The sequence below is a fragment of the Boleophthalmus pectinirostris genome, unplaced genomic scaffold (genome assembly GCF_026225935.1).
Source record: "Boleophthalmus pectinirostris isolate CB_2022bp ecotype Guang Dong unplaced genomic scaffold, ASM2622593v1 HiC_scaffold_16, whole genome shotgun sequence".
In the NCBI taxonomy this organism is placed as follows: Eukaryota; Metazoa; Chordata; class Actinopteri; order Gobiiformes; family Gobiidae; genus Boleophthalmus; species Boleophthalmus pectinirostris.
Window position 1 is genome coordinate 23,513,542 of NW_026571095.1, and position 15,795 is coordinate 23,529,336.

At 38.4% G+C, this 15,795-nt stretch overlaps 3 protein-coding genes across 4 annotated transcripts; 1 reads left to right on the forward strand and 2 right to left on the reverse strand.

Annotated features, from left to right (window-relative positions):
* Positions 1-1,307: 1,307 nt before the first annotated feature.
* Positions 1,308-5,402, forward strand: LOC110164087 (ras-related protein Rab-8A-like). Its single transcript, XM_020929112.2, has 8 exons — positions 1,308-1,480; positions 1,986-2,046; positions 2,247-2,307; positions 2,383-2,460; positions 2,529-2,618; positions 2,707-2,772; positions 2,854-2,904; positions 3,020-5,402. The coding sequence occupies exons 1-8, from the start codon at positions 1,357-1,359 to the stop codon at positions 3,107-3,109; spliced, it is 621 nt and encodes a 206-aa protein (XP_020784771.1). The 5' UTR covers positions 1,308-1,356; the 3' UTR covers positions 3,110-5,402.
* Positions 5,403-7,286: 1,884 nt separating this feature from the next.
* Positions 7,287-12,069, reverse strand: cib3 (calcium and integrin binding family member 3). 2 transcript variants are annotated; one of them, XM_020929225.1, is made up of 6 exons: positions 12,019-12,069; positions 11,745-11,779; positions 11,095-11,206; positions 9,804-9,951; positions 8,039-8,234; positions 7,287-7,308 (listed from the first exon to the last, which is right to left on the reverse strand). In XM_020929225.1, exons 1-6 carry the CDS (start codon positions 12,067-12,069, stop codon positions 7,287-7,289), a joined length of 564 nt encoding a protein of 187 aa, XP_020784884.1. The 2 variants fall into 2 exon arrangements, with proteins under 2 accessions (XP_020784884.1, XP_055008017.1); XM_055152042.1 differs by lacking the exons at positions 11,095-11,206; positions 11,745-11,779.
* Positions 12,070-13,236: 1,167 nt separating this feature from the next.
* LOC110164114 (bone morphogenetic protein 2-like) lies at positions 13,237-15,595 on the reverse strand. The gene is made up of 5 exons (XM_020929141.2): positions 15,295-15,595; positions 15,070-15,206; positions 14,736-14,858; positions 14,455-14,644; positions 13,237-13,661 (listed from the first exon to the last, which is right to left on the reverse strand). Exons 1-5 carry the CDS (start codon positions 15,593-15,595, stop codon positions 13,237-13,239), a joined length of 1,176 nt encoding a protein of 391 aa, XP_020784800.2.
* Positions 15,596-15,795: the final 200 nt, after the last annotated feature.

The window sequence follows — 15,795 nt, forward strand, 5'->3', positions numbered from 1 at the left end:
TAATTTATACATTAAATCTTCCTTCTGAATGCTTAGATTATACAAAAAAATCTTAGAGCAATACAATGTAAAAAAATAGCACCATCTAGTGGTAGCAAGAATAGTTGCTACTATTTACATTTAGATTTACTGATCGTTTCTATTAGTGACTGGATTCTAAAATTCAGTATACAAAAATCTGCATTTTAACAATATTGACTTTTTGCTGTCTCTCATCTGTATTAAAAATGATGATGAAATTATAGCCTGATATTTAATAATTATTTAATCATAAACCTGCCTATTTGCCTATTTCATATTTAAACAGCAGATCTCCCTTTTAGAATTGTACACACTTGTCAAAATGTTCTGGGAATCAGCAAGTAGTGGCTGTTATAGGCTTTGTTGAAACCAGTATGCAATCATCAGAAAACGTTTTTTTAGTCTTCATTTCTTTAGGCAACCCAAACTACATAGCAACATTTGGAAATTACAAAAATCAAACTTCACCCATTTTATATCAGTTCATACAACTGCTGTCCTAGGGCATTCTACAGACTGTTAAAGGAGTTAGGGTTAGGTTTTTACTTCTTTTATTTGAGTGGATATGGCTGAAACAGTTCTGCCCATCTGAGGACAGCGCTCAGCCTGTCACATGTCATAATGTAAGGAATCATTAACAACATGTTGCTAGTTGATTGGAAGTTTTCTCAAGAGTAAGAAGAATAAGACAATAGAGAGGAGTTGGTTACAAGTCAGATCTAGTAGAGAAGCGACCCTGCTTAAAGTAATGTTTTTAAGGTATTTTTGAGCATCACCTGACATTAAATCCATGCACTAGATACATGTAATGTCTATGATGGGAAATTCTAGGGTGACCAGACATTCCTGTTTACCCAGGACAGTCACAGTGTGGAGCCTTGTGTCCCCTCTCCCAGCAGATTTATCCAAAACCATTGATTTGTCCCAGTTTTATTCAAGAAATGTTTAAGGGGTCCCTGTTTTTTGACAGATTTGATCCCTGCCAACAGTAAAGACAGACATAAGTTGGCATTTCTTTAGGTAAAATACAGAAAACCTCTATAAAAATCAAAATGTGACTATACTGAGTCACATGTTAGTTATGAATGGACAATTTTCCTTAATTACACACCATTTTATTATTACCAACCATCACAAACCGGAGGTGTGCCAGCTTTTGATATTGAACATATGGTCGCCCTAGGCAAATCTTTAAATAACTTGCCTGGAACCCATGAACATTTTTGAGTTTGAAATCCCTGCAGTGACATTCCAGTCCTGCAGAGGGCGCCACACGCGAGTTTGTCTTCTTCAGTTAAACATTCGCCGGGCGGGATTTCCGCATTAATATCCAGTATGGCGAAAACGTACGATTATTTGTTCAAATTACTCTTAATCGGCGACTCTGGGGTCGGAAAAACCTGCGTCCTGTTCAGGTTTTCAGAGGACGCATTCAACTCCACGTTCATTTCCACGATAGGTGAGGGTTTTTTTAGGCGGAAAGGGTGTCCGGGTTTGACTGTTTACAAATGATGCTGAAACAGGATCCGTCTATTTGCTGCGTGGCTAACATCCGCTATTACAAACCCAGTGTTTTTAAACGTAATCTCGGTTTAATAACATGCTCAGACATACCTATACGTCTACGTGATGGTGTTATAGGTGGTAATGTAGTAATATAATATAATTTGTTTCAATGCACTTCCGGTGAACTGTATCTTCTCTGACAGCTAGCATTAGCAGTTAGCCACAGGATTCGTTCTACATCTTAGTATAAAACTGAAAGTGTGATTCTGAGCTAAGCAGCTTATTTTACTAATACAGCAGCGGTGCAAGTGTTTTGTCCACGCTTTCATTGTTTCCGTGGCGCATTAATCTGATCTGGTTTACGGTTCGTTCTGCGGAAACAGCGGATGTACAACAATGAGACGAGGCTAATGCTAAAGCTCAAAGCACTGACTTGCGTGTACTTGTCTCCTCCACAGGCATCGATTTCAAGATTAGGACGATAGAACTGGACGGGAAGAAGATAAAATTACAAATATGGTAAACCAGCATTCAAATGACTTTAGTGAAATAATCTTACTTTTATATAGACGAATGACTTTGTTTGAAATAGCTTAAAATTATGTTAAACCCAAGAAACAATTATTCCTAAATTGGTTTTATTATTGTAGTGTTAGCTGTATACTTGATGTGATGTATGGTCTATGAATTTTAAATGATGTTATGCTGTTGTTTTGTAGGGACACAGCAGGACAGGAGCGCTTCCGAACTATTACAACTGCCTATTACAGAGGGGCAATGGTGAGTGAATACTACACTATGTTTGTGCTTCACCGCCTGCCTTGATGATTCTATTAAATGACGTTGTGGTTTTAGGGCATTATGCTCGTCTACGACATCACCAACGAGAAGTCTTTTGAAAATATCAAGAACTGGATCAGGAACATAGAGGAGGTGTGACGAATTTATAAAAAGCTCACTGGCAGAATGAGATCTGTGTTTTACCTTGTTTTCTTTCGCAGCATGCGTCGTCTGATGTTGAGAAGATGGTTCTTGGAAACAAATGTGACATCAATGACAAGCGGCAGGTTTCCAAAGACAGGGGAGAGAAGGTAAATACCACCTGATAAGAGGTTTTACTAACTTTCATTTAATAGAAATCTCTTATAATAACTGAACGATTCACAATGTTTCTTTTAGCTTGCATTAGAATATGGGATCAAATTCATGGAGACCAGTGCGAAGGCAAACATTAATGTGGAAAATGTGAGTAAACCTCTGTTTAAATAGACAATATTATACTTTCATGTAAAATATAAGACCTATGTTTATTTCTGTTTTCCTTAGGCTTTTCTGACACTCGCCAGAGACATCAAAACAAAAATGGACTCAAAATTGGTAAAGACTTTTTATTATAACCCAAATCAGCTTTATATTCATTCATGCGCTTGTTTCTGTATATGCCTATTCTAGTTCTGTATGTCATGACCCATATACTTGTTGTGTATTTCAGGAGGGTAACGCTCCCCAGGGCAGCAGTCATGGAGTGAAGATCTCGGAGCCACAGAAAAAGACCAGTTTCTTCCGCTGCACCCTCCTCTGAGTCTGTGTCTCTGTGGAGGCTCTGTGTCTCTGCGGAGGCTCTGTGTCTCTGCGGGGGCCCTGTCTGTGCAGAGCAGGACTTTAACTGTAACAGACTGTGCTCGCTTCAGCACTTCTTCCTGTCCTCCGTCCACGGTCTGTCCCCTCGTCCTAAACACAGGACACTTTCTGTTTCTTCCACTTTTTAAGCTTCCAGCAACAGTTCTCTTCCAACAGGATTCACAGGGGCAAACTGCTTAACTATGGACCTTTAGAAATGACATTGTCCTAATAGTTGACAGCATTGAAACCAGGCAATTCTTTGTTTTCTTATTGCACAGGCACAGCACAAGTGTTGACTCATTTAGAGTGAGGGAAAGTGCAAATAGCAGTTGTGGGATCTCAATATAAATGTAATATCTATTTTTATTAGTGCTCTTTCCCTTAGTATGTGATATAAGTCAGGCAGAGACGGATGGCTTAAAGTACAGTTAAGAAGAATGGATTATCATAATTGAAAATGATTTGCTGAAGCAGTTTCAGTTATTTGCAATAAGATGTAGTTCAGGCGTTTCTCTCCTTAAAGACATTGACTGAAAAATTGAGATGCTCTGATTGTGTGTAGCTAAATGAAGTCTCTGCTCTTCTGACAAACATTCAAATCACTGTAGGCCTCTGCTCCAGGCTCCTCGCAGCTGTGCACTTTACCTGTGTTTGTGTAGTCTGTGCCAAGTGTAGTGCAAAGATGAGCGTCTTAGCTGAGGAGGAAGACCGCTTATACTTGGGAGTATTTCAGGCAATTTTATTGCACATATTTAAAAACTTGATAGTCTTTGCTGTGCTATTTATCCACTGTCCTGGTATTCATTTGCATAATACCCCACTCAGACAAATTGTGGTGATTAGATTAGAAAGAAGAAGGCTGCAGTTGGTCACAACACATAATGAACATTTGTGACCAATAACAGGTGGTCATATTGTTATGCCTAATCTGTGTATACTGTATCACTCATGAACATGGCAACATGATATTAGAATTTTTCATTTTTTATGCTACTGTCCTGCCAAAGTATAATTTGTATTTTATTGATCAAACCCAAGTCTTAAGAACAATTTTATTAGTATTGGCATAGATTTGTGCGGCTTTAGGTGGCACAATAGAGGAGCTCTAACTTGTGATCACCCAAACAAACAAGTCAGTATTCCACCTGTCTCTTGACCCTAAATTATTTGCTCTATAAATGTCTTAATCCTTTTCTTTTCTCTAAATATTAAGCTCTTAAATGCACAAAAGTCAATGGGAAATTTCGCTCTTGTTTGTTTTATGTGACCTCATCGCTATATAACCATTTGTCTTAACACATCAGTTCAGTCTTTGGCGAGCTATGCATCGTGATTCATGGACCTGTGCATATTTCTGTCTTTCAGTCAGTTATTTCAACCTGTACAGTTTAATGTATGGGATTTTTGTTGTTTTAATTCTGAAGCAAAAGCAGGACTGCATTGTAACACCAGTGCAGATTAAAACTCGCTTAAATCATAAAGTAGGAATATTTAAGTGGTGTTGAAAGAGTTGATTTCCAATGCTGTAGCAACAAGCCTTCAGAAATATGGGAGCAAGTCTGAACTATCCTGTGTTACGAAGTTAAGGTCATTTTGGCATTACAAAACTGGTTGACTTTATTTTTAGAAACCTATGCTGATTTGGTAACCTATGCTGATTGTTCATAATCTTATCACTAGATTCAAGATTTTTACTGTCACACTCTCTAAATTCACGCACATAATTGGTGTTTAAAAAAAGATGAATAAAAAGATTTAAAAAAAAAACAAAAAAAAAACGACTTGTTCAATATTTGCAGTCGTCGCTCATTATTTAGGACCTGTTTTTGGTGTGTATCAAATTTGTGTTGAAATCTCTGGAAAGTGGGACGTTTATCTGGTTGTCAGCTTTGTAATGCCACTGATCAGGACTAGAGATACTTGCAGTACTATACATTTATTTAAGTAGCTTCTGTAGCACAGGCCTGGGGATTTTTTTTTTTTTTTTATAATTTACGATCATACAACTTTTTTTTCCTTTTTTTGTGTAAAATTTATTTTTTGCAACTCATCAACATGGCTCTTGTTCTCAATCTTAAGTCATAACTTGCCGTCATCTGTTGTCAAGTACACGGGGAGCAACATTGTAAATACCACTTTGACAATAAGAGATCTACCTAAACTGTACTGTACTTTGTAAACCCATATCGAAATGTATCTACTCTTTGTAGATATATGAACTTTTGATTTAATAAAATAAGACTATTTTAAAATGCACTGTTTTTTTTTTCATTTGGGCAGCGAGATTAATCACTTTAAATTAAATTAAACTTGGCTGTCACAAGGGAGTCAAGCAGTTTACAGCAGTACGCCACATTACAATCCAGATCTGTGGAGAGTCGCTGCTATTCACAGATGTTTCTGCAGAAGAAGCACACGTTCCATGACAGAAATAAGCCTGAGTCTGGCCAAAGCAAATTCAACCCTCAAGTTTAACCTGCACTTTATGCTCACGGTGACTCTGAGAAGACTAGAGCAACGGAGCACCCACATCACGGAAAATGGGCTCAAAGTGTGACTTTTTTTTTTTTTTTTTATGATCTGACTAAACGAGAGAGGAGCCGCAGCCGCACTCACAGAGTTTGATTTGGGCCATTGTCACGCCACTCTCTGGGTCCTTATATTTTCCTGCTTTTTTGTCCTTGGCCAATCACATCCCTGCAGAAGAAATTTTTGAGCAATAGAAACACGTAATGAGTAAATGCTAGATGGAAATGTTTAATAACATGGTCCAGGCAAAGCAATGACATCACCATAGAGACAAGTAGGTAGTGGATTTTCCATGCTAAAAGTTGCACAGTGCACCTTTAAAATCAAAAGCTGAATGGTGAGTATTTAGGTGATAATATTATATCTGCATAGAACAAATTGGCTCCTGTAAAACCTGCTATCCTTGTTTGAATCGTCTTTGAACATGTTGTCAGATCCATGTGATTCTTGTTTATCAGGTCATATTTCAGTCTTCTCTCAAAAGTGAATCCTTCTGGGCATGTTTAAAATGTACAATGGAAGCAGTCTTTATTTGAAAATCTATATCACAGATCAGAATTACCAACACTGGTCAGAAAACTGTATATATCCTTATCTTTTCTATGCTTTACCTTTAGTTATTTTAGTATGGCAGTCACTTGACCTTAAGCTTTCACTATAACCTTGTGCTGTGTAACATATCCCTGCAGAAGCTTCCAGGCTGCTTCTTTTATCGTCGATGTAACTGGAGCCTTTTATATGTGAATACAAATGTTCTGTTGATGTTCATAACTAATGAGGCCTGACGCGGAGCTGGGCGCCCATTCCACCAGATGATGGATGTACAGTTGTTATATAGTACGTTCAAGAAAATTATATTTTAGCACTGTAGTCAACTTGAGAAATTCTTGGTTGCATTCATTTGTCCCTTTCAACCAGTGTGCTAGGGAACAACTGAATGGATTTAATTGAAAAAGCAACCATTTTAAAGTGTTCTGAGTGAACTTCTGGTCCAAAATAGGAGGTAAAATAAAAAATAACTGTTAACAAATTTAAGAACCCAGACAGTGACAAGAAAATAATTTGCTACACTGCCTACATATTTAGTAAGATTTTAGTTTAGTTTCTTAATAGATGGTGAACTGCAAAATATTTTTTACCAAAAAAGTGTGCCATGACATGAAATAGTTGAAAAAAAAAAACATTAATTGATTAAAATAGGTCTTAAAACTATAGAATGTCAAGAAAATTTATGGAAAAAGCTAAAAAAAAAAAAAATTGCAAAATGGTTAAATCAAGCCATCTTTCTTTCTGCTGCAGTCCATATACATCCTTATTAATACTGATAAAATATTTACTAACAAAACAGAAATCTTGGCTGACTGAGTAAGAAACTCCAAGTCTACAGCTCTAATCCGATTCCTGTTGTCTAAATGCAATGCAAATGCTTTAACATAAGTTTATGAACGCGAGTGCCAAAAAACAGCAAGCCCATATTTTACACTATATTTTAATGCAGAAATATTTTTGACAATTGGCTCAAAAATCAATTTAGTATAATTCCTACACTCTACAAATTTTGGTTGTCCTGGAAGATTTGTGATTAAGTGTGTAACATTTGGGATCCTTCATATCCTGATGTGGAACGTGCTGTGGACAAAGAACGACAAAAAGAAGAAACACAATATTACTAAAAAATGATTGAAAAATCATGAAATTGTTTGATTATAGAAACTTCCACAGAATGGCATTAAACTTCTATCTCCTGTGGCCAGACACGGCTGCATACTCACAGTAAGAACATGTACTTGAATCATTCCGAGATCGATATGTTTAATGCCATTTTGTGAGACATGCCATGAAAAGCAACAACATCAAGCGGGTGACAGACTCCTGAAAAGTTACACAGTGCTCCTTTAAAGGACCTATATTACACACAATGGATTCTTGTACGTTTTAAGATGTTACAATGTTGTTACCTCATCATGAACGTACCTAGACTTGTGTTTTGTTACATTCACACATGTTTGAGTAATCCTTTATTATTAATGTCTACATCTCCCAAGCTCAAAATGCTCTATTCCACCATGTGATATTATCAAGTGGTAGTTTTTGTGTTTTAGTGTTTTCCATTTTGAGAGGGAGCCTAAATATGCAGAATTTGTGTGTTAAACATGTGTGAAACAAAACAAAACTCCAGGTATGTTTTTGATGGGGAAACAACATTATAAAATAAATCAGAAAGAAGCATTATATTGGCACTTTAAATAAAAATGAGTGCAAATTTTACTTTCAAAACCAGAAGTCAAGTCCTAATTTGGTAAGTGTTAGATGCCCCCACCTTGCCACCCCATACTGAATAGTGTGTTATTGTTTTCACCTGAGGAACTCTGGCGCTCGGAGGATCATGTGCTGGAAGTCGTCCAGAGAGAGCCTCCCATCATTGTCCAGGTCGGCTTCATCCAGGACCTTCTCACAGACCATCCTCACCTCCTCCTCTGTCAGCTCATTACGTGTCAGCTTATTCAAGGTCTTCTCCAGGTCAGACTTACAGATGAAATCATCATTGTTGAAATCTGACATACAAATAGAAATACAATAACCTATGACCAGCTTTATGTGATTTTTTTCATCATTTAAATAAAGAACACATGGGATCTGTGGGTATCCCAGCTTCTAATAAAAGTAAAATGAATGCATTCTCTTCTGTTCTAAAAGCCCCATATTGTGTACATCTGCTAGAAGGTCCATGAAGCAGCACAATGTGATTAATGTTCAGTCTAGTAAATGTATCATCTTTATCAAATCAATTTGCATTTCACTAGAGAAAATTATGCTTTAAAGTTACAGTATGCAACTTTCTGGAGGTAGAAAGTCAACTGCCTAATTCTATGGAAAGTTAAATCCATACAACAGAAAATTTTTCATAGAAATAGATATGTTTTATGCTGTTGTATAGAATATTATCTCAAGCCCTCTCAGAGTTATAAAAACATTATTTTTAGAGTTATAAAAACATAATATTCTGTGGCTGTGGTGATTATTAGCCAGGCTGGTGCTACCTAATGCCTCTGCTCAATTTCATAGCGACTAGGTCAGGAATTGGAATACACTAACTAGATGGTTTGCAAGAGCCCCGGAGGTTGTAAACCACGCACCAGCCAATCAACGAAGAGCTGTAAAGCCATGACATCAAACTCAAGCACCTGTCTGGATCCCTTTTGTGGTACAACACAACATTAAACAAAGCGGTCGAGATGGATGTAGACAAAGCCTGTCATTCATCATTCTGTGTTGACAACGATTCCCGAGATCAAGGATTTAAAGCCAGAACAAAGAGATTATTTGGTGAATTTTATCAAGGGGAAAGATGTTATTGCCCTTCTTCGTATGGGATTTGGTGCATTACATACGTCACAACCAAATATCAAGGATTGGTTAAATAAAACGGTACACGCCTACAAATATCATAATGCTGCGAGGTCCGACGCATTCCACGAAGTGAAACCAGCTGATGACTCATGCTGGGTGGTTAGTACAGCGTTAGGCTTTTGCAGACACAGCATTAACAAAACAGACAGGTGGTTTACCCTCCACAATATATAGTCACATAGTTTTTGTCTGTATTCCTTTTGTAGCACAGTCCTCTAAACTTCAACTAAACCTGGTTCACTTGTCCACTTGACCTCTGCATTGACCCCTGTGATAATGGGTCTCATAGAAGTGTTTGACCTGTCAGCAGCTGTTAATTAGAGCCACAGTGGACCAAACAAACTGTCCCTTTTTATTGTGTTGGAGTGTATAAAGACCTGTTTAATCTTTAATGCCAAACCATGTATAGGCTGTCGTGGTTAAGACTCCACAGCCCTTATGTTACCATTACATAGGGGTCACTTCCACTGGTAAAGGTCACTCATCTATCCTTTGGTAAGAGAAGATACTTTATTGGCCTCATAAATGAGAAATGTACTTGTTATGGTGGGTTCATGCATAATAGTAATAATTAAAGAACTAAATGGCATATTCTTTTAATACAATGAAGTGAAAAACAGCAACAATATCTAAAATCGATACACAGTCATTTAGTTACTGAGTATCACATTTTTCTCATACTAAATTACTCTAAATAGATGCTTAAGTTGTACCGTATATTTTGAATGCGTAGTAGGCCTTAAGGTCACGTGGAGCCATCTCACTCAGCACAGAGAACATGTCTAAGAAGTCATTCAGGGTCATGTTTCCTTCACCGTCTTCAGAAAAAACCTCAGCGATCCTCTGACGGAACGGGTTGTCCTGGAAAACAATAACAAACTAATACACTTGTTGATAGTCAGACAATACACCTCTACAGGCCTATACTTTTGATGGAGCTGGGGGCAGGTAAAATTACTATTGTTAATGTGTATATTTTTTTGTTGAGATATAATAATCAACAACTCAGTTTTACTTCAGGAGGGCCAAGCAGCTAGGAATCATTTGCAGAGCATTGTGCACTCTGCTGAGAAGGTGATTGAATGCAGCTGCCCATTTCTCTAAGACCTGTACTTCTCCAGGACTCAGGGGTGAGCATGTGGATTGCAGCTGACCCTCCTCACCCTGGACACAGACTATCTGAGCTACTCCCCTTAGGCATCCATTTGGACCAGAACCTCTCACCACAAGTAGGAATCCACCCATACTGATAGGAAAATTTGCTAGATCGGGTATCAGTTCCATAATATTGGTTCAGTCGATATCCAGGTTGGGATTTTAATACGATTATTTACTGACTGATGTAAACCCAGTACATCTCAAAATGTTTGAACTTTAATTCATTCAAAGCTGTTATGTAGTTACTTGCAGGATAAGTTACATAACACAGTTGGATCAACACTTTCTTCCCCTGTGCTGCTGAACTCACTAACACTTTATAACACCTGTCATTCAAATACCACCTTTTTTCTCTTAGATTGCAAATTCTGCACCTTTTCACCAGAGCTCAAGCTTCTTTTGTGAATTTTGTTCACTGACATGAGCTGTAAAGAGTTTTCTGACTATAATCCAGTTTCTTCTTGTATAAGAATGCCTCATGTTTTGTGCATTTATTTCATTTTTCATGGTCTCACAGAGATGGCTAGCACTTCGATTGCAGTTTTGACTTTTTGTATACTAGTGTTTGGCAAGGCAAGAGTGTCTATAAACAATGAGAAACATGTGAGAATTCAACCCATCCTAACTTTACATGCCCAGCGCACCTGCTTCCATCACTCTCACTGCTTAAAGAGCCATATAATGAAGGCATTTCCAGACAGCATGCCCCCGGGACCCTCCACCGTTCTTTAGATGTGAGAGCCTCAGGTAACATATACAGTATACGGCCTTTGAATGAATCCTGTCGATTAGTGAGGGCTGAATAATGCATGAGGGAGACACAGGGGAGCGGGACCGTGGGCCTACCTTCAGCTCGGGCATGCTGCCAATCAGTTCGTATGGTAGCTTCACATCTGGGTTATTGGTGTAGTCGAGAGGAACGAGCTGCGGAGCCAGGTCACGGTACCGATAAAACAGTCTGCAAATGAGAAGAAGGTCAGAGTATGTGTGTTAGGGTAGAGTTACTTTTGCAACAATATTTGTGATGGAGGGTCTGCCAGACAAGCAGGTGATGCCACTAGGCCAAGCTACAGGTCAAACCTGTGGAGTGGCAACCTCACACTGGTCTATCTTACAGATTTACATGCCCTTTTTTTGTATTTTTATAAATTGTTTAAAAAACATGCATTTCTACTGCAGTTAGTGATCTGTAAAGTGTCCTGCTGAAGTCACTTGCTTGTCTACATCGAGACAGACTCAGTTAATGCCATATGGACACAAGTGGGTGGTGGACTCTCCACCAGGAAATGTTATTGTACATATGGCACCTATAAGGATATAAATCACTATCAAATTATTAAATCACTATTAAAGCATTTAAAACTGTCACATCATATGGTAAATAAAGGTAATTCAGTGTTATTGAAGGATAATTGCAAAGCGGTTAGGTTTGCACTGTTGTATTGCAGTCGAAAAACTGTAAAAAGTGGATGTATAAAATGGTAAAATATACTGACCTCAGAATTTCTTTTCTTGTGAAGTAGGTGCAGTCCTAAAATAGACAAAATAGCACAGGTGACTGAGAATGTCATTGGGTTGGGGACAGTGGGGACACAACCAGCAACTCCTGTTTGAAAAATCATATTATTGTTGCCAATTGGCCAGTCATTCATAATAAAACAATGAAATAGACATTTTGTTAAATTGCTCAAAAATGCTCTTAATATTATAAACAAAAAAATTGCAATAATTTAGGCCATCTGTCTACATACATAAAACACAGCCACTGACCTGGTAAGCATCCAGCTGCTGTGCTGTGAAGATTGTCTGTTTGTTCCCCATTTCATTTCTCCTCTCAGCCCTGGCTCCATAACTTCAGAGCTGGGTTTTGGAGCTGAGAGGATATATAGTAGATATGAAATACATGGACAAAAGGCACCGCAGCCAAAGAGGAGATCAGGTGTCGTGTGGCGCTGGGCACTTTGCCGCTCATTATAAAGGATGTATTTCATCGTTTTCTCTTTTGTGAATAGCAGCCCCTCGCACAAAGAGGAGGGAGCCGTCCAGCAGCGCGCCAAGTGCCATCAACCCCCTTTAGTGCCACTCGAATATGGCCAACGCCTCGGGCACGCTCAGGTTACTCTGTGTGGAGGGGGCCTTTGTCCAGCCCAAATAGAGTTTTGATAGGAGGCAACTTTGTTTTAGACCAGCATAATTGCTTCACATAATTATTTCATTACCACCACAAGAAGAAAACTGGGTACACTATGTATGTTTACTACTGGAGGGGTGCGTCACATGTTTGTCTCTATGGAAATGTTATTGGTTTGCCTGGACTATTCAACAATTTGGTATTAAACTTATACCTGTATATTCAAGTACAGGTGTTTATTCAACATGCTTTAAAAAGACTCATTCTTGCCAAGAGTGGTTCACCTCTCGCCAATATGACTTGGCCGGTTGGCATCACCTGCTCATCTCCATCATTCCCATAAGTTACATTTGACATTGTGGGACATTCTAGGCAAAGCAATGACATCTCCACTGAAACAAGCAGAAAGGTTATATTTTACTTCTTGAAATATGTGCACTGAATTTCTGCTACAAGATAAAACTAAAATAATAAACAGTGTACTATGTAATATTATTTGATCTAAATTCTTTATTGAGGTAAAACAGACACACTGACTATGCACTGAATGAACTACTGTGTCCAGTTACTGTGTGTTGGTCTACTACTCCTCAAAGGAATGGACCAGTAAAAAATTACTAATAACTTTGGTCTAATTTCTTTATTCATTTGCATGCATAAGACTAGCCCATTTTACCACATAAATTAGAAATAAATCCAAAACATTATTTAACACATTAGTACCATTTATTCTAATTGTGAACATAAAATTTACATATTTACATCTATTACAGCCCTTCCATCACTGCCATATATTAGAATTTATGGATATATACATATAATACAACGTCCATATTTGGCCCATATAACCACTGGTGTTAATGGCATCCACAGCTTCCTGCCACCATATCATTGTACTGTTTTAGCACTACATTTTCATCGTCATCAAAGTAGAGCAGGTTGATAGAAAACAGCTTATCGGGCACACAGCAAGGCGTTTCTACTCCTTTGAGCAACTTGAGGGCATTGATAATGGACTGAACGGTGGCGTGGTTGGTGGGGCGCATGTTCTGGCCCAAGGGGAACGGGCAGGAGCCTTTGCAATGGTAGGCGTTGTATCCACGAGGAGAAATGATCCAGCCAGACCAACCGATCTCCTCAAAGTCGACGTAGAGAGGGTGGCGTTGGCAGGGCGTGGGTGCACCATCCTCCTCCGAGTAGTCCACAGAGCGGGCGATTCTAGAGGTGGAGCTGGACATGAAGGACCGAGGAAGGTTGGAAGTGGCTGCGTTGTCATCGAAATCTAAAGAGAAAGATATAGCTTGTGGTTAGAACATGTATTCCCATGGTAATTGGATACAGGATGTGATTCATATAGGTTTAGCTTGTTTTTAGGTCATTGCACAAAAATGTGGACTAAGTTAACTAACAACTACACAATAGGTAAGGATTTCTTATATAATAATGGTAATTAAATGGTATATTTACTGACAAACAATAATAGGGCCAAGTGAAGCTAAAATGTTATATAATCATATCATCACACCATACATACATATTATAAAGCTTAAATTGTACTCTACAGTATTAAAAGCTTCAGTGATAATCAATCTTTTAATGATAAACTTATAACTAAAACCGTACTAATAATTGAGATGTAATGATATCTAAATCTCTCGATAAGATATTTTTACAACATACATGTCAAGGTACAATATTTATCAAAATTGTGACTATGGTACTTTTCTCTCATCATAATCCAAATAATGATTTAAGAATAAGATTTAAAAGTGCTTAATAAGAGTTATTTCAGCATGTAGATTGGACTGAAACAAAGCAAAGGATCATGGTCTATGTAGTTCTCTCTGTTTTTTAGCTGTTGGTGCACCATCACCACCAACAATGAATTTGAGCAAAGAAACTTTTAATTCAATATATTGTGATGGCCAAGGATATTATTGTGAGACTTTTGATGATATGATATCACAATATTTTGGTTATTGTTATATCCCTTCTGAATACATCTAGATACTACATCTAAATTGTTAAAAACTAAAACTAAGTTCATGTACAGTAATGATCTTTTAAGATCTTACCTCTGCTTTCTAGACTGGTGGATCTGCGCCCATCATCGGTGAAAAGCACTAACATGGGCTGCTTGCTCTGGTGATGGTTTCTTCCTGAAGCAAATCGCATCAGCTTCATGTCGATCGGACTGCCGCCTAGTGTCCGGACCACCACATGCAGACCCAGGTTACTGCCTTCATCCATCATCCAGGAGCGAACCTAGATGAAAACAACATAGAGATTGTTCATTGAGTTTCATAGAGTATACTGTATTTTTTGTAGTAACAGTAGTCAGTGGAATTGTACTTACTGCTTGACTGATGGTGAACACCTCCCATCCAGTGGAGTGTACTGGGATAAGCCGAGAAGACAGGAGTTTCCTGTCTTGTGTGCTGTTGGTTTTGCTGGTGTCTAGCACTTGATAGACACTGACCTGAATCCAAAAGTATAAAATATTTATTTACCATGTATTTTTCTAATGCTGCTATTGACTTGATAAGCCAAATGTATATACTTAAATGAATAAACATTTCAGTAGATATTTTTTTCTTTTAACCTTAAAAAATATGGAATACAATTTTGGAAGTTTTATACACAGAACCTGCAAAAAATCTATATAATGTGCATGATGTTTTTGTCCATACCTGGCAGAAATGGTGTCTATTGAAGGCGAGAGTGGCTTGTGGTCGTAGTTTGAACAGATGTAGCTCTGCTGTAAGAATCTTCTCTTCCCTGGACACTGTGGACAAGTTGAAGCTAAACTCCACTTGCTCACTGCGCACTGCAATAGGATCAACAAAATATCAGATACGGCTACAACTAGACAAAGACAGCTACTTAATTCTATAAAGTTTAAAATTCTCACTTACATTTGTCGAAGAAGCTGCGGACTGTATTTCCCTCCAGAAGATACGGGTCCTTGGTAACGCCATCCACATCCGCCACAGTGTTGTACAGGTCGAGCATGTACTGAGGAGCCTGCTTGTGTCCGTGGATGGAAGGGGTGTCTTCCATCCCAAAAACTTCCAAAAGTCGTTTAATAGCGGCGGATCTCATTTCTTCTGGGTCCTCTGTCTCATTTTCCCCGCTGTACGGGTTTTCCAGATAATTTGGTGTGGGTCGTGCCGCGGCGGAGAACAGCAAAGAACCGAAGATCAACAAGAGAAACATATCCGAGCTGGCTGTAGTCCTGGTTCACAGTCGGTCTGCTGCTCAAAGCTGGTGTGACTGGTGACTGAAGATGCTCCACTTTTTATATCAAATGGCGATGGTGGGTCCTCAATGGCCTCAGAGCCTTTGGTAAACAGCAGTAAAGATGCTATTTGGTCGCAAATGTAAATCACCAATCAGGGAATGTAAAGGAGCTAATG

Bases quoted from the DNA above. Each gene is read 5' to 3' on its own strand.
- cib3 (XM_020929225.1), bottom strand. From the start codon at position 12,069: ATGGGGAACAAACAGACAATCTTCACAGCACAGCAGCTGGATGCTTAC. The intron at 11,780-12,018 runs GTCAGTGGCTGT...TGTCTATTTTAG, and splicing joins AGCAGCTGGATGCTTACCAG to GACTGCACCTACTTCACAAG. The intron at 8,235-9,803 runs GTACAACTTAAG...TTTGTATGTCAG, and splicing joins CTACGCATTCAAAATATACG to ATTTCAACAATGATGATTTC.
- LOC110164087 (XM_020929112.2), top strand. From the start codon at position 1,357: ATGGCGAAAACGTACGATTATTTGTTCAAATTACTCTTAATCGGCGAC. The intron at 1,481-1,985 runs GTGAGGGTTTTT...TCTCCTCCACAG, and splicing joins CACGTTCATTTCCACGATAG to GCATCGATTTCAAGATTAGG. The intron at 2,619-2,706 runs GTAAATACCACC...TGTTTCTTTTAG, and splicing joins CCAAAGACAGGGGAGAGAAG to CTTGCATTAGAATATGGGAT.
- LOC110164114 (XM_020929141.2), bottom strand. From the start codon at position 15,595: ATGTTTCTCTTGTTGATCTTCGGTTCTTTGCTGTTCTCCGCCGCGGCA. The intron at 14,859-15,069 runs GTATGGACAAAA...TTTTGGATTCAG, and splicing joins ATAGACACCATTTCTGCCAG to GTCAGTGTCTATCAAGTGCT. The intron at 14,645-14,735 runs GTAAGTACAATT...GTTTTCATCTAG, and splicing joins TGTTCACCATCAGTCAAGCA to GTTCGCTCCTGGATGATGGA.